Source organism: Neophocaena asiaeorientalis, unplaced genomic scaffold (genome assembly GCF_003031525.2).
Source record: "Neophocaena asiaeorientalis asiaeorientalis breed wild unplaced genomic scaffold, Neophocaena_asiaeorientalis_V1.1 scaffold171, whole genome shotgun sequence".
Classification (NCBI taxonomy): Eukaryota; Metazoa; Chordata; class Mammalia; order Artiodactyla; family Phocoenidae; genus Neophocaena; species Neophocaena asiaeorientalis.
In genome coordinates this window covers 4053113-4080472 of record NW_020174013.1, presented here as the reverse complement: position 1 = coordinate 4080472, position 27360 = coordinate 4053113, and the positions used below count along the sequence as shown (strand labels likewise).

At 42.6% G+C, this 27360-nt stretch overlaps 1 protein-coding gene across 8 annotated transcripts in view; it reads left to right on the top strand.

The window, feature by feature from the left end:
• The window catches only part of SLC8A1 (solute carrier family 8 member A1), a 344018-nt gene that overhangs the window by 286908 nt on the left and 29750 nt on the right, over nucleotides 1-27360 (top strand). For all 8 annotated transcript variants that reach the window (XM_024753507.1, XM_024753505.1, XM_024753504.1 and 5 more), the window contains one exon: nucleotides 12054-12329. In XM_024753507.1, coding sequence (XP_024609275.1) covers nucleotides 12054-12329 — 276 coding nt within the window. The remainder of the gene's footprint in view (nucleotides 1-12053; nucleotides 12330-27360) is intronic.

Sequence of the window (27360 nt, the reverse complement as noted above, 5' to 3'; positions counted from 1 at the left end):
GCCACTTGCCTGGACCAACAGGCTTTGACAAAACCCAACAGCCCGTGCCTCTCTCCTGCCTTGCCTGTGCCTGTTCACATCTGGCTGGGTGTTGTCTCTTCTGTCCTGAGAAAGCATCTTAGACCAGAATCCTGGTGCAAACCTGAAAAGGAGCTTACTGATCAGCTAGTCCAACCTTGCTTTTTTTTAATAAATAAGAAGCTGAGACCAGAGAGGGAAAGAGTTTCCTCCAAGGTCACACAGAGCCTGTTTCAGAATCCAGGGTACTTGCTACACCACATAGCACCACTCTTATTATTCTTTCCAAGTTGGCATTTATGGAACCAGCACCTTTGCCCTTATTCCATGCCTATCCCCTGATGTCACCTAAGGACCTCTGGGTTTCTTGATGACGTAATGCTTCAGGATTAAGTGAAGCAAAGACCACAACTTTCTTGGGCCAACAGTTTAGCAGCATTCAAAGAAGTGAATGGCCCTGCTCTTGAATAGTTGTTTTGTGTTCACACCAGCCTCACACGGCAACCCTGTGCAGTAGGTATTCAGGAACCCGTTTATGAGATGGGGAAACAGAAGTTGGGATTCACGCTTGGACCCATAGGTTCTGGTTCCAAGGTTGGTACTCTTTCCATCTTGTCACACTTGTGCATCCCAGAATCTAATGCCCATAGGCCACAAGCTTATTGCTTTTATTCCTCGTACTTTGCTCTTGCCTTAGGGCTTGTGCATAAGTTTTTTCCCCTGCATGGAAGGCTTTCCCTCCATGTCCGGATGTTCTCAGCATTAAGGTCTCAGCTCACGGGTCACCACCTCAGAGGACTTTCTGTACAACCCAGTCACTCTTTATTATACTATCTGACTTCAGAGTCTTCAGAGCCCAGATCAACATCTGAAATGATGTTTGTTCATTCGTTTTACTTGATTACTATCAATCTCTCCTTACCAGAATGGACATTCTATGGGGTCTTATTTGTCTGCAGTTTCAATGCCTAGAACTGTACCTGACATGTAAATGATGAATAAATATTCACTGCAGATACGAATGGTACAAATAAAGTTACTCTTTTAACCACTGCATTCCCTTTGAAGAAGAGGTTTATTGGTTATTTTACTAGGGATATTGGTTCAGGTTAGAGGTTCAGCCTAGGCTTATGGGACAAAACAGTGACCTGAAATACTTTTAGAGATCAGACCTATAGACGTAACAGCATTTTCTCCATGCCTTAACCAAATAAGGAAAATAGGCCACAGACATTGATAATGAGAGGGGAGGGGATATTTTAAAGATGCTTTATATTAAAGAAAAGCATCAAACAGCTCCATTACAGGATTTTTTTTTTTTTACGAGAGATGAAAAATCCACTGACGAACAGACAAATCTGATTGTCAACACCCACCTTAGGCAGCCTACCCTTTAAAGGAAGTGTTCACGTGCAGTCAGGGAACAGATGCTCCATCTGAATTCCACTAAGGAGCTAATCTTCTTGTCCAAAACCGATTTCACTACATATAAGATTCTCACTTCTCTTTAAAAAAGTCTCGGGCTTCCCAGGTGGCACAGTGGTTGAGTCCGCCTGCTGATGCAGGGGACACAGGTTCGTGCCCCGGTCCGGGAATATCCCACATGCTGCAGAGCGGCTGGGCCCGTGAGCCATGGCCGCTGAGCCTGCACGTCTGGAGCCTGTGCTCCACAACGGGAGAGGCCACAATGGTGAGAGGCCTACGTACCGCAAAAAAAAAAAAAAAAAAAAAGTCTCATTTATCTTTTCAACAGCACCAAAGAGAAAGTTAGTTGAGGCTAGCCTTTGTTTCCAGGAGATGAATCTGTGAGGTGCCCAAGAACATGGAAATCATCAAAGCCTCTTTGCTGTCAGTGCAGAGCCCTGTTTACTGGCAACTCAATGAAAATCACAACAGAGAGAAGGGACCAGGGACGAGCAGATGAGGTGCACCCTGAATGATTGCAGTCACTTTGTATTGTGCAAACCGAGGCTATGATGAGATTTCTAGATACCCCACTTTCATCACCAGTTTGCTGGCAGATCAACTCACAAACCCCATGATCAGAAGAAAGTCCCTTCAAGTGGTCCTGAGACCAGGAAAGCAGTCACAAAGCAGGGGAGTTGTCTTTGCCCAAGAGCTATCTAGAGTCCATTCCATTCTCTGTGCAGAGATTGATGTTTGCCACAGTATGAAGAAAATCCCACTTCCCCCCAGGGCTGACATAAACCACTAGTAGAGGATTTTCCCAAAGAGTAAAAGAAAACCAGACTCTTTAGGAAGAAGAAAGGAAGTAGGGTCATCCGTTCATTCCCTGAAAGAGCATTCAATATTTTATACACGGTAGCATATGAAGGGGTTTATTTTAAGGAGGTAGGTTATTTCCCAATTACACTTTTCATAAAGTAATGTCAGATGAGCTTAGATTTTTATCAGATTGGATTGTTGCTGGACAAACCACAGAGGTTTTTTTCTCTGGGAAAAATGGGTCAAGTAATTGCAATAAAGTGAAAAGAGTTTAAATCTCATAAGCAAGTCACTTAAACTGTGAGCCTTCGTTTCTTCATCTTTAAAATGGAGAAAATCATACCTACTTTACCAGATTGCTGGGAGAGTAAGTGGAATGTGTGTATTGACCCATATGCATGAAGGTAGTTAGGCACTTAGTAAGAGAATCTGAATTTATAGTTTAATTGCAGCAGCATCTTAAGAGAATCTAGATCGTCTTTGTGCTCCTCTGCATGTGGGGCAACCTTTGATACACATCTACCGTTTATATAAATTTCAACATTTTCCTAGGACATGATGTTGATTTTTGTTGCTGTTGACAATTACAGGGTTATTGCTGCCCAAACAGTTCCTCCAAGGCTCAGCTTCCCACACTCCAGGAGGCTAACTCAGACACAGCTGCTGGTATTTACAAAGAGTTATCAGAGCCCTCGGTCCAGTCTTGGAATCTAGTGTGCCCACATACTACCCACTTTAACTAAACCATCTAAACTAGCAGGAGGCATCTACACTTGCTGCGTATCACTTCTACTTTTTGGAGGTTTATTTCTTAGGTGCTCCAGTCTGCAGGCAAGATGCTTCTTTATTGCAAGAGCCTGAAATTCTGTCAATCCTACAATCAATAAAGGGTAAGAGGACCCTCTGAATTTCAAGACTCAGCCTGACTTGGAGTGATTTTGCAAAAATAAAGCTTGGGGCAAAAGCCACACGTGACTAATTCTGTCAGCCCACAGTCATTTAGGAGCCCTCAGCTCACATAGAGGAATTCTTTAAAAAGCAATCGAGTTTCAGCTTTAAACTGATTCATTTGGCTAATAATCAAACTTGCATGGAGCTAGAACTCCTTAGTGGATCCGTTTTTCATTTTGACAGCGGCTACATTTGCTGAGAAATATTTCTGTCACGTTAGATATTTCTTGTGCTGTGTCAACCATCCTAACAAGGTCCATAATGACCTAAACTATTAAGCATTCTGTTCTTTGTGGAAAATTTCACCCAGGGGTTCATTTGTTTCCAACAGGGTTGAAAGTTATGCGCAGAGAGTGAGCTGCCTTCAAGTGTCCCTTTCAGGATTGTCACATATCACCTTTCCTTAACCGCCCAAGTATGGAGTGAAAGTAGCACTGGTCCTGTGGGGCAGAACGGCCCATAGCTATCTCTGGCTTGGAAGTAGATGGTGGGGATGATTAACGGGGCCTGTATAGGTGTCCTCTCCCTCTAAGAACAGGCCAGAAGTTCAAGTCACAAAGCTACAGCAGTCTCGAACTCGTATTTCTTACAACATGATGTTGATATCCAATGCATCTCTCCAAGGAAATAGAATGAAAACTAGAGATCAGTCAAGTCGTCTCTAGAATAAAGGACATACTCCTAGCTGTGGGTGTCTAGGCACAGTGGATTTTAGGCGTGGGGTCTCCACACTAATTCTGATCCCCATGACTTAATAAAGACGGGCCTCTTGATATATGACCAGGCTTGCTCTCAGGCCGTTGGCTGCAGAGGACGAGGGCAGTGAGACTAGAGACCATCAGAAGGGCCCACAGCCCGCCACCCCCAAGGATAACTAGCCACACCAAGAGACTTTGTCATAATCCAAATACATTTTAAAGAAGGCTTCAAGAATGACACTTCTTAGAAAGAACGGGTATGCTATCAAGGTTCGAGTTGTCTCATGACAAAGTTTTACATGGATTGAAAAGACAGTAAGTAATCACTTCTTTTAATCACTTCCTATTAAGGATAGGTGAAGGGTTGTACAATTGTGTCCCCCAAAATCAATTCCGCTAGTGTGGAAAATGGAAGACATGACCTAGAAATGTCTTTGGAAGAGTGGATTGTTGGTGTTGGTTTACTCGTGTGACAATGTGTGATGTCAGCCCAACGTGTTCAGTAACAAAAGTGCCCAGAATGAGGATGGTGGAAGACCTTCCCCGGTGCAGGCAAATAAGCGCCTCTTGGAGTTGCGTTCAGCTCCATGCACTGCATTCTAAAAGAGAAGGCTGTGTACATGTCAGTCCCAAACTCCCAATCTATCCCTTCCCCCTACCCTTCCGCATACACGCTGCTCTATTTAAAATAGGTAACCAGCAAGGACCTACTGCATAACACAGGGAACACTGCTCAGTATTCTGTAATAAGCTAAATGGGAAAAGAATTTGAAAAAGAATAGATACATGTATGTGTATAACTGAATCGCTTTGCTGTACACCTGGAACTAACACAACATTGTTAGTCAACTAGACTCCAATAGAAAATAAAAATTAAAAAAAGAAGAAGAAGCAGACTGCTCAGAGGAGCATGGCCAGACTGAACTTGGAGCGAGGACTGAGGGTGAAATGAGAGGAGCCAGCATCAAGTACCTGAAGGAATGTCATGTGGAACACGATTAAACTTACTCCACATGGCTTAAGGAATGGGACCCGGACAAATGAATGGACCTACCAGCCCAAGCTGACAGTCAGAGCTGTTAAACTGTGCATTGTGAGACTATGAACTCCCTAATAGCTGAGACTCTCAAGTGTGGCATGGGTGACTATTTGGCAAAGAGATTTTAAAGAAATTCACATTAAACGGGGAGCTGACGTGGGCAGGTTCCGAAACCCTTCCAGTGCTTTAAGTTCAGGTATTTTTCTAATCCCCACACATTTCATTTGATAGAAGCAAATGTCTGTATTCTTTCCCTGTGCTTTGGCAACTCATAGATCTAGAAATTTGAGTGAATTATGTTTTGAGATCTCTGTTGATAAGGAATTATCTTGCAATATACTTGGAAGAAAAGTTGCTGACATCTTCTACTTTGCATCAGAGAATAAGTATTTGGCCAAAAAGTTCGCTCGGGTTTTTCTGTCGGGTGAACAAAAATTCATCAGTTGAATCAGTTCTCAGTTTGTTCTCTTAAAATTAGAAGGGGTAAATTAGCTGATTGCTAAAGTTTCTTTCATTTAAAATATTTAGTAATTTTGTAAGAACCTTTGAATAAGAGAAATGGAAATACACAACAGAAGAGTAGAACTTGATTTATAATTATTGTATATCGGGTTGCAAAAAAAAAAAGTGATAGCTATGGAAGAGAAAGCCCATTCAGTAACAAATTAGCTTGTTAATCCGTTTGAAGAGAACAAATCTTTGTGCTCAGAAACTAAAGAGAAACAAAATCAAATCAACCACACAGGAAAAAAGGAATAAAATTTCAGAAAGAAATTATGCCCAAAACAATGTCTACAGAATGAAGAAAACCACTGTAGTGCTCTACCTTCATGGTTATTGATTTGTATATTACATGAGGCTGCTGAGTAACACTTATTGGGCTTAGAAGATCTCATGAAGGCAGTGTGGTTGCCCACAAATATCATCCTAAATCCATCGTGTAATGCGCCCGGAAAGCACCCTCATCATTCTCATTATTCTCATAGTTGGAGGATAGTCTCGCAAAATAAAAATGGACTAATTATAAATAAATGAATATCTAGAAGGAATTGAAAGTCAGTTTCTCCGATTAACAAGATTCTCTAAACTGCTTTCCATTACAGAGTTGTGATAATTTAAGCCAGTTTCCCAAATTCTAGAGTGAAGAGCTAGATGCAAACCAGGATGTTTGATTCAAATGGTTGGCCTTTGACGACTGGAAATGAAAATAACTTGCCACACTCTAGAGATTCAACATCAGCCATAACCATGATGCTCTCCCTTACTGTATTGTCTTGTCTCCTGGGTTTAGTTGGTCCCCAGGAACTCGAGAAAGAGCATATGGCTGACTGCCAAAAACATATCATAGCTAGAAAATAAATTAGAAGACAAACATTACTGATGCTGCAACATCATTTTTACAGTCCTACAAAAAAGACAACATTGCATTTCTATAGCATGGGGCATCAGAAGAATTCTCAGGTTCAAACTTTGAATCAGTGTGTGACGATCGATGCTGTAGTCCTCAACTCGCTTCAGCAAGACATCATGGGAAGTAAAATGTTCCCTGGGCTGTTAGATCAAATCCCAACTCAGCCACTTACTGTGTCATTATTTTAGAAAGTCACTTAACATCTCTGAACTTCATCTGTACGATGGGATTTATGATGCGGTTACTGTAGGGATTAAATAAGATCAGGTATGTGAGAAAAGTTAGCTCAGTGTCTGACATTTAGTAGACACCCCATCATGTTCTCTCCCTCTTCCTTTCTTCCTCTCCTTTCTTCCTTTTTTCTTCTTAAAACCAAGCAGCTCGGGGAAGCTGTAGTGGTAACGGCTCATTCAAACAGAATATAGATTCTGTGCAGTCAAGATACTCAGATCATATTGATTTACTGCCTTTCTTCTGACAAATAACAATGATGGAATATGGCACATCTGTCTGTAAAGGGGTTTGCAGTTTTACAAAGGACTTGGACATTTCCTCTCCTGCTCCTTACAATAGCTCTGTGATGTGGGATTTAGGAAACTCTTCTGATGAAGAATTGAGGCCCAGGAAGGTCAAGTGTCTTGCCCCCAAACAAGCTATTAGAACCAGAAATTGACTTAAGTCTTCAGACCCAAATGTCCATTACACCCCAGCAACCTCTATTTCTAGTTCTTTAAGTTCTCCCTGAGGCCAAACCCTGAGCATCTCTACAAATTAACACCTGGTTTACTTTAGCTGCTGTGTACTCTGCAGGTGCCAAGCCCAGGGATTGCCTTTCTTGATCAATTAATTGTGCTGACAATGCCCTTGTTCTCATGCTCCAGAGTAGGGCCAGGGCAAGTACCATTATATCAGTAGTTGAAGGGATGCTCTGTCTACTCTCTGTGATTTTAATGATTAGACTACTTTTGTAGTTATATTTAGGAAATCCAGTATGAATCAAGGAAACCATTTAAAAAGCCATGGGAGGGATTAATCAAATACAGCTTGTTTGTTATCTTCCCATTGCTGAAATCCATAAAGCTGAAAGGAAGGATTCTGGGATAAGAGGATCCTTTGTTTGGGATCCTATAAAAGGAAACCCATCAACCTGCCTGTTTCTTTGCTAATACAGAAGAGAGACTTGAAAGAATTACACAGCATCCAGTAACCCTGAGCTGGCAAACATACCAGCAAATTACTCTCATCTCTACCATCACATAAAAGATGCTCCAGGTGTGTGTGTGTGTGTGTGTGTGTGTGTGTGTGTGTGTTTAATGCTCCACTGCTCTTTGCAAGGAGCACACTTTTAAGTATAGTCCAGGTGGTGATGAATGAACGTAATATTTCTTTGTCCTTCTCCAAGACAAGGTAATTGTGCCTCATACATGGCAGTCAGGGGTCATTTTTAATATTTAAATAACATCTGAGTGGGAGATTAAAATTTATAAAGAGCAGTGAGATACCAGGAAAAAGATGGGAAGCCACTTCTACTTTCAAATGCAATAAAACAGATGGGCCTCCCAGTCCAGACTTAAGCATTAAGATGTTTAATATTCCTTATAATGTTGGAAGCCTACAGAAGGAAATTCTCCCCCTCTCTCTCTCTCTTGCATGCACACGCACACACATTTTGCATTGTACACTTACAAGTCATAAAGTTAATTCCAGAGGGCAATATTAGATTTTGTTTTTAAAAACCGAGAGTGTCACCTTAGGACCCAGCATCTTGACCAAGTAATTAAATAATGATGGGGAAACGCAGTAACAACCCTAGGTGGAGGAAAATAATGATAACTACCATGCTAATCATTACCTTGAAATATCCTCAAACACTTTGCAGAAATGATCTAATTATTCCCTTGCACATCCTTCATGGGAAAGGGGTTATTATTTCCATCTTGAAGACAAATACAACATCTACTCTCAATTTATGTGTCATTTCTTCTCAGAAGCTTCATTATTTGTTTTCTTGTTCGTCTCCACAGTATGAGACTTGGACACCCCAAATTAAGTAATTTTGCAGAGTTAGAGGCAGAATAATCTGTGTTTCTATGAATGATTGATTAAAATCTAGTGTTTTCCAAACTGTTTTAATCATACCCCCTATGAAATGATAAAATATTTACAAATAGAGATATTTTGAAGGATCAGATACAAAATAAATATAACTAGAAAGTCTAGTGCTTTTTCTGAGCTTTCCTGGGGTACATGCAGTCCCCCCTTTGGACTGGGAAGCAGGGAGAAAATGAGGTAGAGAAATCATTAGCACGGTCCTCTTCTTCCTACCCCCCTCAAACAAGGACTGACAATTGCAGCTCTCACAGTGAGTTCCACCTGGAGCTCAAGTGGAGGGTAAAAGTGAAATGGGAAGAAAGGTGAAAGAAGTGAAACTGAGAGTCAAATCCATTTCACCTGCCCTCACTAATCAAGGCCATTTTGAGACTTGCAGGTCCTCCAAGTAGCTTAAACAATAAGATGTTGGCCCAAGTTGTTTTAGGAACTTGGAGTCAGCTGTGTCTAGTTGGAACTGAGCTGGTTAAGACTGGGTGGGACCGCTGACCCTCCAACTGGGCATGCGCGGGTGCTCGCTCAGTGACGTTTGAACATGCTTAGTTACGCCTGCGCAGAACCAAGATTACCGCACCTTTTTCCAATCGCCTTTCCCCATGCTCCCCACACCCCAGACCACTCTGCTTCTTTATTCGTCATCCCATAAATACCCGGAACCCTCTGCTTTCATAGAGGGAGCTTTGAGGTTTGTTCTCCCGTCTCTTCGCTTGGCTGCCTTGGGGAAAAACCCTCTCAGCGTTTTGGCTTGCTGTGCTTGGGGCAAAACGAACCTGGTTCAGTAACAGAAGGAAAAAAGAAGAAGTGGAAGGAAACAAGAAAGGAGTAAGTAATAGAAACACTGAGTGGCTCTTCCTATATGTCAGTGCTATGCCATAGGATGCTTCCAAAGGGGCTGTACTAATTTGCTAGGGTTGCCATAGCAAAATACCCCAGACTGGCTAGCTTAAACAATAGAAATGCGTCTTCTCAGTTCTGGAGGATAAAAGTCCAAGATCATGGTTTTGGCAGGTTCGGCTTCTCCCAAGGCCTCTTTCCTTGACTTGGGGGAAGGAAGGGCCACCTTCTTGCTGTGTCCTCACGTGGTCTTTCCTCCATGTGCATGTGTCCCTGCTATCTCTCTGTGTCCCAATTCCCCCTTATAAGGACACCAGTCAGATTGGATAAAGGGCCACCCTAACAGCCCCGTTTTCATTTAAGCATCTTTTTGAAGGCCCTATCTCCAAATACAGTCACATTCTTTGACTGGGGGTCAGGCTTCAACATGTGAATTTGGAGGAGATACAATTCAGTCCATAACGTGCTTTTACTTAAAAGCGTCTTCTACTTTCAGGCACGGATGATATTAGAAATATGTAATAACCATACAGCGTGAGCACTGTAGGAAATGGTTGATTATAAACTGAGGGACACTAAAAGTTTTTTTAAGAGTTTATTTGAGCAAACATGGATTCACATCAGGCAGAATCAAACCAAAAGTGGTTAGGGGCACTCTGCCGTTAGGAGCTGGGAACAGTCTCTTATAGAGCAGACTCAGAAGTGAAGCAAGGAAACTGAGTAGCTCTAGCTTAAGCAGTTGCCTTACTTAGGAGAGCCTAGGTGGGCTGTTTGTGAATGTTGGTTCCTCGGTTTCATTTTCTCAGATACAAATGTATTTATAGGAATTGACTCTGGCTGAGGTTTCTGCTTGCTTACATTCCGTTACTAAGGCTTTAGAGCCACTCCCGTCTAATGGCCTCCTTGGTCAATTACTTTAACATGGTCAAGTAGTCTCTTTCACTCTAGTGTGTCACTCACTTTTCCATCAGCTGACCTGAGTCAAGTCCTCTACCTAGTTCGTTTCCAAAGGTGAGTCCATTGTCTGCTGAGGGCTTCTTCCCGAGAGCTTATTGGAGACCTTCCAGAGCCTCAAAGATGAGGCTACTTTCTCTGCAGATCCCCAAAGTTTATGTGCATAATAATTCTGACCGTGCACTCACTGAAGAGTGAACCATTGCCTCTTCTTTCGTCCTGTAAGATGACAAGTTACAAATCCAGACACTCCTCGTGTTTTGTGAGAGGCACTTTTCCCTCAAAGCTCCTCGGATTTAAGAGGGTTTCCCAGTTATGTGCTGCTTCAGAGGGCCTCACCAAGGAGTGTCTCACGAAGAGTACGCACGTTTGCCCCATGCTGGCAATCTAAGATTGGGCAGACAGCTGGGAAGTGTGACAGCCTCACCTGCTGCCAGCTGCATTGGTTGGAGGAAGTGGATCCCTGGTGACGAGGTTCGGGGAGGTGGTAGTGGTGAAACAAAGTCTCAAGGAGAAGTTCTTTCCAAAATGGCTACAAAACACGTAAATATATACTAGCCACCCCTTCAAGAAGAGGTGACATTCAGTAGCTCAATTTTAAAATATGTGAATGGGGATTATATCACATTGTAAATGAAGTTTCCATTTTAGAATACTATTAATTTCCTGGCTCCTTTAAGTAGTAAGCTTTGTGAATTTACTTGGCAACATTGTTATATGTGTGTGTGTTATGTAATTAAGTAGTTACATAAAGTCAGTGGAAATTCATACATGCATGCACGTGCTGGAGATTAGACCAAACACTAAGGACACAAAAATGAACAAACTCCTGCCCTTGACAGGCTCGTGGTCAAATGGAGAAGGAAAGTGAACAGGCACAATCTAGAGACTGGTTCTCAAATTGAGCATGCATGAGAATCACCTGGAAGCCTTGTTCAAACACCTCCCACCTCACCCCCACTCCCCTAGTTTCTGATGCAGCGGGGCCAGAAATTTGCATTTCTGAAAAATTCCCTTGTGCTCCTGCCTCTGTTCAGGGACCACAGTGATCCAGCGTTAGCAGTGTCGAGGGGGGGGGGCTATGGAAGCCCCAGGAAGTTCCCAGAAGGCTGGAGGGCAAGGGGCGGGAGGGGGGTGGTCAGGGGAAGTTTCACAGGGGCAGTGATTTTTTTTTTTTAAAGGATAAGGAGGGAGGGATTAGGATATACCAAGCACGTTTAGTTCTAAAGGACAAAAGTAGGAGAAAGTACATTACATACAGTGTTTTAGAAAATGCAGATAATTCCATTTGGCTGGGATGAAGTTTGAGTTTGAAGTAGTTGCAGGCGATGAAGCTGGAGGGCCCTGTTAGAACATGGTCCTATACAGGATCATATGGCCATGAATCCCCGGAGCCAGACTCCAAGCTGGAAGGAAAGAATCCTGGTAGAAGAACTGTCAGTCATCTTTCATTAAAGGAGGCTTCTTTCCAAGCCTGGCACACGACTTTCCTGCCTTTGGGGAGAAATCCTTTTCATTTCTATGAAATGACAATACTCACGGGAGGTGACGTGGGAGTAGAAAGTATGTGTTGATTGCATATAACCGGAACTGGTTGGGGCTTAAGGTTTTGCTATTGATCTGTGAACCACAGCGAGGGGGCATGTCGGTACTTTAATAATGATTTGGTTGATTATGATTGACTCTTGGAAAACCCAAAGCTTCACCCACCTCTCAAGGGAGGGCCAACAGGCCTAGGAAGGAGAAAGTGGGAGAGAGGAAAACCCTGATAGCACAGATTTTGATGAAATATTCTTCATTCCTTTCTCTCTAGGGGAAGATGATGACGACGATGAATGTGGGGAGGAGAAGCTGCCCTCCTGCTTCGATTACGTGATGCACTTTCTGACTGTGTTCTGGAAGGTTCTCTTCGCCTTCGTCCCCCCTACAGAATACTGGAATGGCTGGGCATGTTTCATCGTCTCCATCCTCATGATTGGCATACTGACGGCTTTCATCGGAGACCTGGCTTCCCACTTCGGCTGCACCATCGGCCTGAAGGATTCGGTGACCGCGGTAGTGTTCGTCGCGCTCGGAACCTCAGTGCCAGGTAATGAATACATCCCTGTGTGATTCCCCCGGGAGTGGAAGCTCATTTGCTTTCTTGACCCTTTTGTTCCTACAATTTCAAGTGCCGTGCTAACAAACCAGGCCTATGAAAGACAAAAGCCCAGAGCTGTGCATAATGTCACTGCCAGAACATCATCATGGCATTTCTCAAGGTTAGAAAGCTGGTCAGTATCATCATGACAGGATAGCATTCCCAGAGGGCCTGCCTGCACGGAGAGAGCAGATTGATTTGATGGATAGATTGATAGGTCAGCTTCCCATTACAATTAGAACTTTCAAAAACACAACTACAGAATTATCTGCAAGAACAAAATTTCTGTCTTCTACGTATTTAGTCAAGTTTGGATGAAGTGCTGTATTTGTTGGGTAACTAAGATAAATACTTAAGACCTGATGATTCTCTTGACCCAAACATTAATGGGAGTAAATAGAAAACAGACATGGATCAGAACAGGAAAAAGTTATCCTGGGCAGAATAAGCAGGCCAGGTGGACATCCCTTCATGCATTCCCGCTAAGCTGAATTTTTCTTCCAGCCTGCAACTGTAGCTCGTTATGTGTACTCGCTCTTCTAAGTAAGACCTCGTCCTCCTGAACATAACATTGAGAGCAGTAATTTTCAAACTTTGATGGGCATCAGAATTACCTGGGAGTTTGTTTTTAAAAATGCAAATGCCTGAGACCCACAGCCAACCTATGGAGTCAGAAGGTCTAAAGAGGGCCCAGAAATGTGAGTTGAGCTCACAGGTGATTCTGATACACATCAGAGCTTATTGTAACTGAAGTTCTGGACCTACTTCCCGTCACTAGCTGACATCTTGACAGATGTGTAGTCTCAACTTAGAGCAACGAGACTTGCATCTCTACCAACAGAAGGTCAATGACAAGGGTTGCAGTGGGCTTGGGAAAAGGCAGGATTGAGGGGAAATACAGCCCTGCGGATGGTGCCGTTCCTCTCCCACTTTCCCACTTTGCCACAGCCTTAATGAAAATGCTGTGACTTCTGCTAACACTTGCCGTAGTTGGCAACCTGGCTTTTGAGTCTGAAAGCAAGCACAGTTTAAACCATGTGTCTCTTGACTGAAATCACTGGCTGTTCTTCTCAGATATTCATTATCTCAGTGACTATGGATAGATTACTTCTCTGAGCCTCGGTTTCTTCATTTAGGAAATAGGGACAACCATATTAACTTGCAGGATCAGGGTAAGGATTGGAGAAAACGCCTATAAAAATATATAGCTAGGAAAGCATCTGGGACGTGGAATTCAACAAAAGAGCAGCTCTTGTGATTATGGTGTTGAACGGCTAAGGAGGATCTGACGAGTACGAATGTGGACGCCTCGCCCCTTGAGAAACGAAGGATGGATGAAAGGTCCAGATATATCCTGGTGAGCCGTGGCACATGGTGTATTACAACTGATGGACTGTTTAGGAGTCCTGATCATGCTGGGCCCAGCATGGTTTTGGGGGTCCAGCTGAGTTAATGGAGGAGCTGAGGGACTTCGAGAGTGTTCTCCCTGCCCGCCTATGCAGGGCTGTACGGAGTCTTCCGGTTGACTGCTGATCAGCCGGGGTCGATTGATTCCCCCTCAACCCCGGCGGTGTTCCAACAGGTCTATATTTGGTCTTTATTTTTAACTTTTTCCCAAAATGACCAGAAATGTAGCAAGCAAGAGGAAAAACTTAAAGTATTCGTATTAAGTTGCTTTGTTTAGAGAACAAGTATACAACCACAGGAGCTAAGCGTCATCCTTAGCCATGGCTCTATCAGAGGTTACTCTAGGAAAATGTCTGGGGGAGCCTTCTTTCCTTAAGGCTTAACTCACTATCAAGCAGTGCTCAAGTTAGTACACACGCTCGGCCATGGGTTTAACGCTTGAGGAGAATGTGTGCAAATTATGGTAATGAAGGCAAACTTAGGTCTCACGACAGTTATCCAAAATTAGCCTGCCTTTCTGAAAAGTCAGCATCCGAAGTCAGATCCTACCGAATGCATCTCTTGCTTTAAAAGGGATTTTAAACATGTTTTCCCTACATGAAATCCTTGGGCCTGAAAATGTCTTGGGGTGTTTTTCTCTTTTTCTCAACTCGTCATACCAGTATCTCAAAGCTGGCTCCTTTTTCTATATACCAATCTGCCAAAATGGCTCTGTATCTCTTGTATTAATGAACCCTTTTGAACAGTATGGAAGCCGTATGATTAAAATCTCTTGTGTAACATGAAGTGTGGATTACAGTGAACCTAGTGCTCGGAGTCATTTGTTCTGCCATTTAAAAGCAGCTCAGAACCCAGGTAGGGGTATCAAGAGGTAAGAAAGCCTGTGGGATAATACGGCGAGTCATTAGTTGTCAGAATGGTTTCCCTACACTGCCGTAAATTCTTCCCATTGGGAAACAGATTTCTTTGCTCTGTTAGTGGGAGAATTCCTATAATTTGCTGCAGTATTAACTGTGTAGCGTACTCCCCAAACAATATATTCACAGATAATCTCAGATGATCATATCTATATAAACCTCCCCCCGCCCAAAACGGCCAACTGTTCATTCAGCATTTTGTTCAATATTTCTGACTTTATTCTTCAACCCTGATGCTTCAGAGCATTGCTTTATTTTTTTTATTTTTTTACATCTTTATTGGAGTATAATTGCTTTACAGTGGTGTGTTAGTTTCTGCTTTATAACAAAGTGAATCAGTTATACATATGCATATGTTCCCATATCTCTTCCCTCTTGCGTCTCCCTCCCTCCCACCCTCCCTATCCCACCCCTCTAGGTGGTCACAAAGCACCGAGCTGATCTCCCTGCGCTATGCGGCTGCTTCCCACTAGCTATCTATTTTACGTTTGGTAGTGTATATATGTCCATGCCACTCTCTCACTTTGCCTATTCAATAAGTGGTGCTGGGAAAACTGGACAGGTACATGTAAAAGTATGAGATTAGAATACTCCCTAACACCATACACAAAAATAAGCTCAGAATGGATTAAAGACCTAAATGTAAGGCCAGAAACTATCAAACTCTTAGAGGAAAACATAGGCAGAACACTATGACATAAATCACAGCAAGATCCTTTTTGACCCACCTCCTAGAGAAATGGCAATAAAAACAAAAATAAACAAATGGGACCTAATGAAACTTCAAAGCTTTTGCACAGCAAAGCAAACCATAAACAAGAGCATTGCTTTATTATATTTCCTGACTTATCAGGGGGAAAAAAAGATGCTATTGTTCTCAAGTGACGAAGCCCAGTTGCTATAGGCAGAAGAAAAAAGAGAACTAATTCTCTTCACTTACCCCTACCGTTCATCTGTATTGGTCCTGGGGCCCAGCTCTTTGTCTAGGCTGAAGTCTTGACAGTTTTCCTAAGGCAGAAGGGTTCCTGGCTAGTGTTTGGTAAACTGCTTCCTCCTGGAGGTGAGACTTAAGATTCTTAGATTGTGAGGGCCTTATGGGCATTGAAAACCTTCCCTATTAGTCCTCCTGCCTCAGGGCAGGATTCAATATCTATGTATCTCATTAATAGTATTTTTTTTTTTTTACCATATTCAAAATCTTGGAAAAAAGAGCTTATGACTTTGCAGGTGAGACAGAGCTTCTTCATACCAACTGGTAGTGAAATGTTCCATTATAATCTACTGGCAGAAAAGGACTCCTGACCACCCTCAAGTGTGCCTATAAGAGCTTAAAGACCCACAACTGTTAATAGAGGAACAGCCTCTTTGCCTGAATGGCCCTTCTACAGAGCCGCCTGTCTGGAGAAGAGAGGAACAGTCTCTTCCCACCTCTCAATGTTGGAGAGAGCCAGAGCCTGGTCCCCAGGCCTCTTCTCGGTCCATGCTCACCCCCTGGGCCATCATCCCAGTATCCAAGGCTTAAGCGCCATAGATATGCCAGTGAGTACCCAATGTAGCTCCCCAGCCTCAACTTTTCCCTGCGTTCTAGATTCATATACCAACCGCCTTCCTATATCAAGGCTGGATGTGTAATTCACAGCTCAGAATTACCATATCCAAATAGAACTGTTGGCTTCTACTGCCCAGCTGCCTTATCCTTCAACCAAACCTATTCTTCCCATATCTCACCTTTCTCAGGAAAACAGTATTATCTACCCAGGTGTTCCTGATTCCTTTTTCCTCCTCCCCAGTGAATCCATTCATAACTCCTGCAGATCTCCCCTCTACAGTATATCTTGATCAGACCCACTTAGCTGTCTCTACCACAGCCATGCTAGTCTAGGCAGCCATTCTCTCTCATCTGATCCCTGCAGTAGCCCCCTATCTGTCTCCATGCTTCTGCTAGAGATTGTTTTAAGATGTAACTCAGACCACATTTCTCCTTACAGTTTTCCAAGGCTTCCTCTTTCACTTAGGATAAACTTCAAAAGCATAAATCTGGCTTACAAAGACCGAGTGATTTGGCCCCTTCCTGTGTTTCTGTTCTGTTTACCTCCTTGCCCACTGCTCTTCAGCCCCACTGGCCTTTTTCTTGTCCTTCATGCACCAAGTCCATTCCTTCCTCAGGGTTGTGCTAGCTGTCCAAAGTGCTCTTCCCCTTCATGTGCACAAGACTGGCTCTTTGTCTTCAATTATATCTCATCTTAAATGTCACCTATTCAAAGAGACCTTCCCTAACCACATGATGCAAAGTGGTCACCCAGTTTTCCTGTATTATATCACCCTATTTATAACTTTGTGGATTTTTTGGTTTATTTGTTGTGGAGTGTTATTATTGGCCAGCCCTCCTCACTGAAATGTAAGCTTCATGGGAGCAGAAACCTTGCCCTTTTCCACTGTTATATCCCTGGCCCCCAGAATGATGCCTAGCTAACACATAAGTAATGCAATTATGTTTGTGCATGTGTTTGTGTATGTGTATATTATAAATTAATGGACAATCATTTACACATGAGTATGAATTGGTTTGTCAGATTGCTTTCTTCCTAACACCTTGTAGATTCAGCTAAGAATTAAAGTTAGAATCAAGGGAGATGAACAGCTATTTCTATAGTGTAGCTTATTTTTGACGAGTAGAATATACCTGAGTAGGTTACTGTAGTAAGAACGGTCAAAACTAAACTTCAGAGCACTAAGAGTCTCAGAGCAGAAAGATTTTTTTCTCATTCATAGTTGAGTCTACGGTGGGAACTGAGGAGGAAGATAGTGTTTTCCCTCTTCATTCTTTTCTCTCCTATGATCTCTGCTTCCAAGACCCAGAACTCAGTTCAGTGCTGTTAAAAACTTTAGGTATTCTTGGGGGCTTCCCTGGTGGCGCAGTGGTTGAGAGTCCGCCTGCCGATGCAGGGGCCGCGGGTTCATGCCTCGGTCCGGGAGGATCCCACATGCTGCGGAGTGGCTGGGCCCGTGAGCCATGGCCACTGGGCCTGCGCGTCCGGAGCCCAAAAAACTTTAGGTATTCTCTGTGAAGTGCTAAATAGGCATTTTGCAGTAGCCAGTCATAGGTTCATAACCATGTTATTATCACATTGCTTCTCTGGAAAAACAGGCTCAAAATTCAAGAGAAAAAAAAGTGTAAGAAGGAACACTTCTAGCCCAGCCTTTTCTGTAGCAGGGACCACCTGTAATTGACATTCTTTTAGCACATAGTCATTTACTTGAATAAAACTTGTGTGTATTAAGACAAGCTTCTACATCATATTCCAAATATGGATTTTTTTTCTTTCATCTCTTGCTCCTTTTCAATCAAGTCAAATAGAAGTGAGCATTCCTCCTGAATTACGGAGGAAACTCCGAGATGTTGATGAGTTGGGAATAGTTTGACCTAAGTCCTGCCTTGGTCTTTCTCCATACATCTTGGTTGGGCTTGTGCCTGAAGCTCGCCTACTGCCCACTTTTTCTTCCCTTTACTGGTTGTTTACTCTTGGGACCAGAACAGTTTAAAACTTGGGTATTCTAGGCTGCCCCTTAACCATTGGCATTGTCAGACTTCTGTTTGCTTGCAGTGTTTTGAATATGCTTTGAGTTCTGTCAAGTAGGAATTATTTCGCCCTAGATTTTAAGGCATGGAGGAGTAGGAAATAGACAACTTTAGGGGGTTTTCCCTATTTTGTATATGGAATCTCTTTAAAAAATCTTTCTTTAGAGAAATTGTATGTCACTTTTAAGTTACCACTTCCAGACTTCTATATACCATAGGAAATACATGATATAAAACAGCCATACTAGCTGTTCACTTTGTTCTCTGATTGCAGTGTTGGTGAATATGCACCGAGGGTATAGAAACGAACTTTAGAACTGAATTCAGGAAAGAGAACTTCTAACCATTATTCACTGTGTTGCTGGAATTAATTTCTTGACCCAGCCTTGCTTTTCTTGCCTACAAAATAGCCATAATAACCCATGGCAATTTAAAGAGTTGATGAGATTTAAGTAATACAGATTTCAGAGCACTTTGTAAACTGTAGGTTGGTATAAAATGCAAGAAATAATTATCATTATTTACACTGAGATCAACTCTCAAAATGCCAAAAAAGGAATAGAAACCATCAGAAAATGAGAATGAAAAGTTTTATGACCAGAGAAGGAAATTCTTTCAATTTATTACGTAGCTCCAACTGTGTGCTAGGCATAAATACCATTTGTACGTTATACATTATTTATTATCTTGTTTAGGTTATATCATTAAGTTATTTGAAGTGACTTTCCCTCCTCCCAAGGTATTTTGGTCCCTTAGACCCATCTCCTGAAAATGAGATTTTTCTATCTGTTTGGCACTGTGCTTGAAAATATATTTGTTTTTGTAACAAAAAATTAGCAATTGATTCCTTTTCTTCAGTTTTCAATTTCCTGACTTCTAACACCTCTGAAAACGAAGATAGTCTAGAGTATGCTTAAGTAACATTTACTTACGACTTATGTCCTCCTGCTTCATCTCTAAGTGGATCCTGAAGTGATTTACATGGTTGCACAGGTTGTATGCTGCAATCTCAAGAGCTCAGCATCATCTAAATGATGCCCTGGAGCTGTACGGGGTACCACATCCATGGATGTATATAGTGGTGGCCCTGTGTAAAGGCTACTTACCAGCATATAGGAGAGTGAGCACCAGTACATGAGAAAATTAAGGCTTATAGAGAAATGACTTGACCATATTCCATCCAAGTTTATATCAGTGGTAAATGGTGGAATCCATATTATCTCTTTCTTATCTGTTATTTAACCGCTCTATCATTCCACCTGGGATTTAGTTTCAAAGTAAGCATTGCATATACTCTTTCCCATATAGCTTACAATTTGGGGGAAATTCCTCATTTCCCTTTTTGCCTTAATTTTAGTATTTTCCATTTTTAAAGCATGCAACAATGGATTATACTCGAGCTCCTTGAGGTCCGACCCTATCATTATTCCCTTTGGCATCAAACACCTCATGGAGTCCATGCTTCAGAAAACTTCAGAAATGAATAAAGACCTAATCTTCTACCCATAGATACTTAGTGTTTCAATTTTTATATGTAGGAAATACTAAGATGACTGGAAACTGTTAAACATGTTCAACTCTGACCTAGCTGGTGAAAAATAGCATGCCAAGATAATCTTCATCAGCACAGCCATGGGCTGCTAAGCGAAACCACAAGGGAGCTTAGGTCATTCCAGGTCTAGACCAAAGCTGCCTGTGATATGTGGCTGCCCAGGCACTGGGGTTAGTGGCGCCCAGGAAGGGTGTATTGGGGATGCTCTCTCAGCAGTCACGTTCTGCAAAGACTTAAGGGCAGCTTAGGAAATCAAGTTCCAGTGTTCTAGCAGAAGTAGAAACCCAGGGGGCAGGATCGCTAGAGGTTACCATCCAAAGCATCTAGCCGCATACACACTCAGCCTGCCCCTGAGCTAACCAAAGAGATGGGGTCATAAGGCAACACAGCAGCACCCCACCCAGAACAAAACTCTTCTCAGGGGATATTGTACCCAGTCACTCTGAATTCCCGCAGTCATCTGAGCTACCTTGGAGATGGAATCAGACTGATTGAATCACTTCCTCTCCATTCTACTTCAAACAGATGCGGTGTTCTCGTTGCTGGACTCACAGGTTAACTGGTTAACAGTCTCAATCTCAGAAAAATTATGCAGAATCTTCTCTAGTGCCATGTTAGTGAACATGCACCAACAGAGTATAAAAGAACATGAATTCTAGATTCAGATAGACCCGAGTTCAAACCCACCCTCCCCCACTTATTAGAGGCAAATTGCTTAATTTCTCTCAGCCTTAGTGTCTTAACCTGGATAATGGGCACATGAAAATCCACCTCAGAGTTGAGGACTATATGAGAATGCCTTTATAAAGTATCCAGTGCAAGGCCCTACATATAGTGGACCTGATAAAAAATGTTAGACGTCTTTCCCCTTCTCCTTGAACGTACTGATAAATGGGTTTAGGCTTCCCACGGTATTTTTAGCTCTGCTATATTGCAGCCATTGAAGAAACAGAAAGTCAAGAACATTCTCAGGCTATTTTTATTATTATCCTGTGTTAAGAATTCTGATGAGGTGAACATCCCCAAATGTGTTCCTGTCTCCTGCCGTGCCACTGACTCTCTGTGAGCTTTAACCCCTGAGCACTGGCATTTCAACTCGGCGCAAGTTGAAGAGGAAGTGCCACTGCTCCCGTGTGTATACATGTTAAACTGGAGGAATAACATTTCACATCATCTTAAATGGGAATGAAAACAGAATTACTTTACTCTGAGCCAAGATTTCCCACTGGCTATGGTGTCAGTTCTCCCAAGAGGACCCTAAAGGGCAGGTATATTTTGTTTTCAAATGCTGTAATACACAGTCAGTTTCTTTGCCACCAGGAAAGGTCAGAACTGCTGCAAATGGGCCCTCTGATCTGTAGTCAGGCCAGGAGGCAAAGCCACCCAGGGACACAGCCAGAGGAGCAGCCCTGGGCCACCCCAATCACTCAAATGTCTTCTCATGGAAACTTATCTTAACCTCACATCAGTGAGGAGCTGTTGGGGGGTAAAACACCCTGTACTTTCTAGCGCACTTTCCCACGAATGGGTGATGTCATTAAAATTGAAGGGATCCTACGTAAGCAAAACTTTACAAGGACAGAGCAAAATGAAGTAAAGCCAGACACCAGATTTCACAACGTTTGCTCCATAAATGGCACCAGAAATGCCTATTATCCTAAACTAAAAATAGACTGTATGCAGCAAGCCCAAAAGCATTTAGTAAAAGCCAGCCTGGAAAAGACCCATTTCAAAATTGTATTTGCATCCTTTATTCCTTCTACAAAACTTAAACTCTACAAAAGAAGAGTTTGTATTCAATCCTTTTAAGTTTTTTTCATTGTCAGTTACAACCCCTCTTTTTCTCAAAGGGCAGCGCTGCATGGGCACCTGGCCTTGAGCACAAGGCTGGGGAGGAGCCAGGGTGATAACAAGGTTGTCATCTCGCAGGAGGTGGTCCGGGGAGCAGGGGTACTCAGCGTGTGTCACGCCTTATCTGAAGCTTTGCAGGCTTAGGATTAGTGTCCCAACCGCATGCCAGCCGCCTTCACTCAGTCTCGTAACAGTCACAGTGTGAGGGAAGGGGAGTTAAAAATATGTCATCCTACTCTTAACTGGGCCTTTTTATAAACTCTAGGTCAGCCAAAGCAAGGACACCTGGCAGAAACTTCATGCTGTTCAGGGGCGTGTGTGTGTGTGTGTGTGTGTGTGTGTGTGTGTGTGTGTGTGTGTGTGTGTGTGTGTGTTTTGTGTTTAGAGAAGTGGTATTACGGATGTGCGTGGTAAACAAATATAAGCTTCCTCTTTTCTATCTCAAGGTGTATTCCAAAGGGAGCAAGCATCAAGTGTAGGGAGAGCATGTTAGGTGTTTTCCTTCCCGAGGATTAACAAGTGTGGGTCTTTACTGAGTGACTGGTAAACAATGTACAGGTGATGACTTTCATTTCTCCCTTTGCACATTTGAAAATAAGATAATGAAAATGACAGTTTTCAAGGGCCTCTGTTTTTTTCTTTTCTTTTAAATTCAAGCCCCAGCCTGCATTTTTAAGCAACTTTATTGAGACATAATTTATATACCATAAAATTCACCCATTTGAAGTATACAATTCAGTGATTTTTTTTTTTTTTAGTAAATTTCCTGTGTTGTGCAACCATTACAGCCTGATCCAGGTTTAGAATGTTTCATAACCCCAGGAAGACCCCTCATGGCCATACATAGGTAATCGCTGTTTCTATCTCCAGCCCCAGATAACCGCTAATATACTTTTTGACTTGACAGATTTGTCTGTTCTCAATATTTAAGAGGACCGATTTTAATGCAAAAATGTCATGGATTCCCTATGTGATAGTAATTATACTTGTTCTACATGATGTTAGGGATTTACCATGGATTCTGTAAGATTTAAACATTTTTATTTCATCCCAAAATCCCTACAGACGTTTACAGTCTACATGTGTGAGATGTTTTTCATCTTTATTGTTTTGTGCATATATGGATTTGCTCACCTTTTAAAACAGTCCCATTACCCTCCCGCCAGCAGTAACCTTGGCTCATGTATTAGGGATCACTGGGAGAAAATATCACACAGTGGTACTTAGAATTAGCACTATGAATCTTGGGGTACCACCTCGTTTAATACAAAATAAAAACTTTAAAAGTCCATAATTTAATTTCCATGTCATGAGTACCACATGAGCAACAAAACAAATTTAAGGTGCATTGGTATTTTTAGAAAAGGCAAATGAGATGCTAACTCAATCTACAAGGCGAATCTTACATGTGACTGTAGAAGAATTTTAGTATCTGTTGGGGATAGTGTGTATTCTGGCTATGAAATCGTGGTGCTTGGCGTTTATGCACGATGCCAGCTGGAACGCCATTGTTGCCCCTCAGCACACAGACTTTGCATCCAGCCTCTCCGCAGGAAGGAAGCACGAGCTACGTATGACTGTTTATACTCTGCTTTATTCCAGAAAAGGATTTAAATCGATCAAATGCTTTATATGGTTCAGCCACATTTTCTGGCACATGATCCAGAAATGCCAATTCTATTCGTGACCATTTTTGATAACCTTTGTTTAGCTCAGCACCTATAAATCCAATATTTTGTGTACCAGGAGAAAAGAGCTTATATTGGTTCAGTTATTTACAATCAGGAAATTATGTGGTGTTTTCTCTCCCCTCTCCCCTCCCCTGCCCTCTGGAGCCCAGGGGGCTTTTTGACATGGTCCTCCATAAATTTCAAGCTATTATTAGGTTACCTCTGTAAAAAGAAACAAAAAAACAAACAAAAAAACCCCACATGTGTTGAGATAACAAGCAGGGCTTGCTGTAGTCCCAAACTAAAATGATCCCCACTGGGGTCCACAAATGGGCCCAGTAGAGGACTAATTACACCTTTTCATTCCTGACTTACAGTTGCAAAAGAAAAATAATCATAACTGTACACAAGGATTGTGAAAATGTCCTGCTCTGAAGGATTCTAGTTATGGTGATGCCTCAGATGGTTGAAATATGGCAAACCACAGCCCCTAAACTAACCCATTTGTCAAATGAGAGGCCGGCTGTTTAGAGGGCGTCGGCTCTCAGTGTGAGGCTGCATTAGGAGTGGTTCCAGGCACTGCCTGTCCTTTCTTCTGAGCTTCTGGAGTTTCACATTTCAGGAGAAAGGGGGCAAACCACATACAAGGACCTGACGTCAGTAACTTCTGCTATACCAAGTGTTCTTGTCCTAAGAATAAGAATTAAACCTGATCTTCTACAGCTTCTACACCTGAGCTGAGTCTATGGGGGGATATTAATGACTAGTAATATTCAAAATTTAAAAACTGTTCTGACAGATACCGACAGCTAATGAGGAACCCCCACACTGACTCCCTGAGGCAACGTGGCATCTTTGATCCTCAAATATTCAAGCAGCCTTCCCTCTTCACCAGTCACTAGGCGTGGAAATTTTTAAACAATTAAAACAAAGGGAGCAATATGATACAGTGGCAAAGCACAGGCTTCTGAGCTATTCTGCCTTCGTTTTCATTTATTTATTTTACAAATATTTAGTGAGCGCACACAGAGTGCTAGGCCCTGTTCTACACGGTGGAGTTAGAGGGAAATAGAAGACAGATATTTAATCCCATGAAGCCAGATACTTAACAAAAATATGATAAACTTCAGATAGCAGTGAGGATGAATATTGTTAAGAAAACAAAACAGGATCGTGGAATCGAGTGTGTGCGGGGATGGTATTTTAATAGGGTGGTATGACTCCTTGTAGCACTGATGGTTGGCAAGTCACCTAATCACTGAAGCCTTTGGTGTTCCCTTTGCAGACTTACCCAGACAGTTCTAGTCTTAGAAACTATGAAAAAGTATTGCATTCCTTGGACCCCCCACTTCAAATAATGCCTTTGAGTTACCTGGTGTTTTCCTTCTCTCTCTGGTAGCTGGTACTCTTGTCACTCCCACGCCATCTGTTCTGACCAGATAGGATTTCAGTGCCTTGAGTGTTTCTTCCCAACACCCTTTCTCCTCCCATCTAAATATTCTGGGTTATTGTTACCAACCAGGATTCTTGGCGCCCTTAATAGAAATCGATCAGAGACCAGAAAAGAAATTCAGGCAAGGCTTTATTTGGGCCCCTGCTGCAGCAGCGGGAAGCGAAAGCAAGTAACAGGTTCCCTTGCTTGCCCACTCGCCAAGGGAGGGCAAGTTTGTTCCTTATACGGGGTGAGGCTAGGGGGGTGTCCAGTGGTCGGGCCAGAGGGCTGGCTTAGGTGGTCTGCCCACCCCTTTGGTGGTGGGTGTGCAGGGGGCAGGCACAGTACCCTGCTTTTGCTCCGGGCTCTTCAGAAGTGGCACTTGAGTTTTCTCGGTCTTTTTGTATCTTTTTGTCCATAATTTGCGTCAATTGCACGTGCATGCAGTTATTTTGAATCCCTTCTAGTTTCTTTGTATTTTGTTGCTTGAGGAGACGATTGTCCAGGTGCAAGCACTCCAGTAAAGGGTCCCAGCCTGCCTCATTATAGCTTCAGAATATGCAACAAATGATCCACACCAAGGTATTAATGATTTCATGAGGGCAGAGCCTTTGCATTGAACACAGAACAGTAACTACATTTGCATAGCTTCATTGTTCAAAAAGTACATTTGTGTAATTATCCCTTTGATATCTGCAGCAGCCTTGGGAGTTAGGCAATCTAGACGTGTTAGGTTCAGAGCATGGGGTAATATGTGGTGACAACAGGATATGATAAAGGATCCTAGAAACGAGACTGCAGCGTGAAGACCTGGGCAACAGGCATCACTGACTGTGGGTTCTAGGCTCACCCTCTGCACTCACAGCCCATCCACCCTAGGGAGCTTCAGTTTCCCTACCTGAAAAAATGGGGCTGATGGTACTGTTCCCAGCCACCCCCCACCCCAGAATTGTCAGGAAGAACAAATAGGATGACATCTGTGGAAGTGCTTTAAAAATTGTAAGATGTTGTAAAACTAAGAGCTGTTTATCAAAAAACATGTATTAAATACTAAGCTGTGTTGGTACCTGGGAGAGAGACAAGGACAAAACATGACAGGAGAGCTCAGACTCATCACATATTCACAGCAGCTTAGAGAGAGCCCTACCCCTTATTCTCTGGTCTTTGCATAACAAATGCCATCTCTAGTAAGAGCCCAGGTACAAATGATAAAAGACGGGCGTGACATCCCTTCCCAGACATGCCAAGGGCACAAATCCCTTATCAAGCTTGTAAAAAGTATTTGTCAGGTCCAGTGAATCTGCAAAGCAATTTTGTGAGTTGAAGTCAATAAAATCAACTCTTAGTAAATAACATGTGTTGCTGTAATACAAAATTAAATGAGGACTTTGGCCTCACTCTGCAGTCCTTCATTGCTTGACAGGAGGGGTTGGAAGGAAACCAAGAGAGACATATCTCTTCCCTTCACAGCCGGCCCTGGGAATATTATATAGTGGGTGAAATTTGTTTTTTAGAGTGTTTGTTCCACTTTATGGCCTGTCCTGGGTACCTTCATGTCTCTGAGCTCTAGGCCAGCACCTAATGGCCAGCAAATATCCTCTTCATCTCTTCCACTCCCCCTCCTCACCCTGTGAAATGTACCTGCTTTGTGGATAGTATGTATGATGCCTTCCTTCCATCTAAGGATTTGACGGCCATATCCATGACTACTGAAAGAACCAGAAAAGGCTAAAAATCAACCCTCCATCCCTTCCCAGACAGACCCCATTATTTAGATGAGACTAAATACATTCTTTGTAAGTATAATAGGAAATATTACTAAGCAAAGAAATACAATCCCAACAATCATTTGCATTCTTTTTTTTTTTTTTTTTTGGCGGTACACGGGCCTCTCACTGTTGTGGCCTCTCCCGTTGCGGAGCACAGGCTCCGGACGCGCAGGCTCAGCGGCCATGGCTCACGGGCCTAGCCGCTCCGCGGCATGTGGGATCTTCCCGGACCGGGGCACGAACCCACGTCCCCTACATCGGCAGGTGGACTCTCAACCACTGCACCACCAGGGAAGCCCAATCATTTGCATTCTTGTATCTATCTTTCAAATTTTATTTTATATAGTATATTACCTTTATTTTTCATTTGTCGTTTTAGAGTATCCAAACAACCAAAGAATCTGAAATTAGATTCCTGCACACAGGAAAATTATTTTACCTTACATACTGTTCCCCTCTTGAAGGGGCCAGGGGTGTATGTGGTAAGAGTGGGACCAAAGACCATCTTGACTGAGGTTTCTCTATTCCTTTCTCAGTTAAATAACTGTATTGAATGAAGTTGATCTCTCAGTTGTTAGAAGCTTCCTTTCAAGGCCGTGTCCGATTTTTTCTTTATATCACAAAACGGGGTGCATGTTTGCCAAATTTGGTAAGGACAGTGAGCAAATGGAAGAAAACATAAACCATTCATAACCTTGCCCCCTAGAGATAAACACTGTTAACATTGTAATGAATATTTATACATATGAGCTGTACGCACTGAACTTTACATTGTTTTATGTTTTTTCTCATGACAATAGAT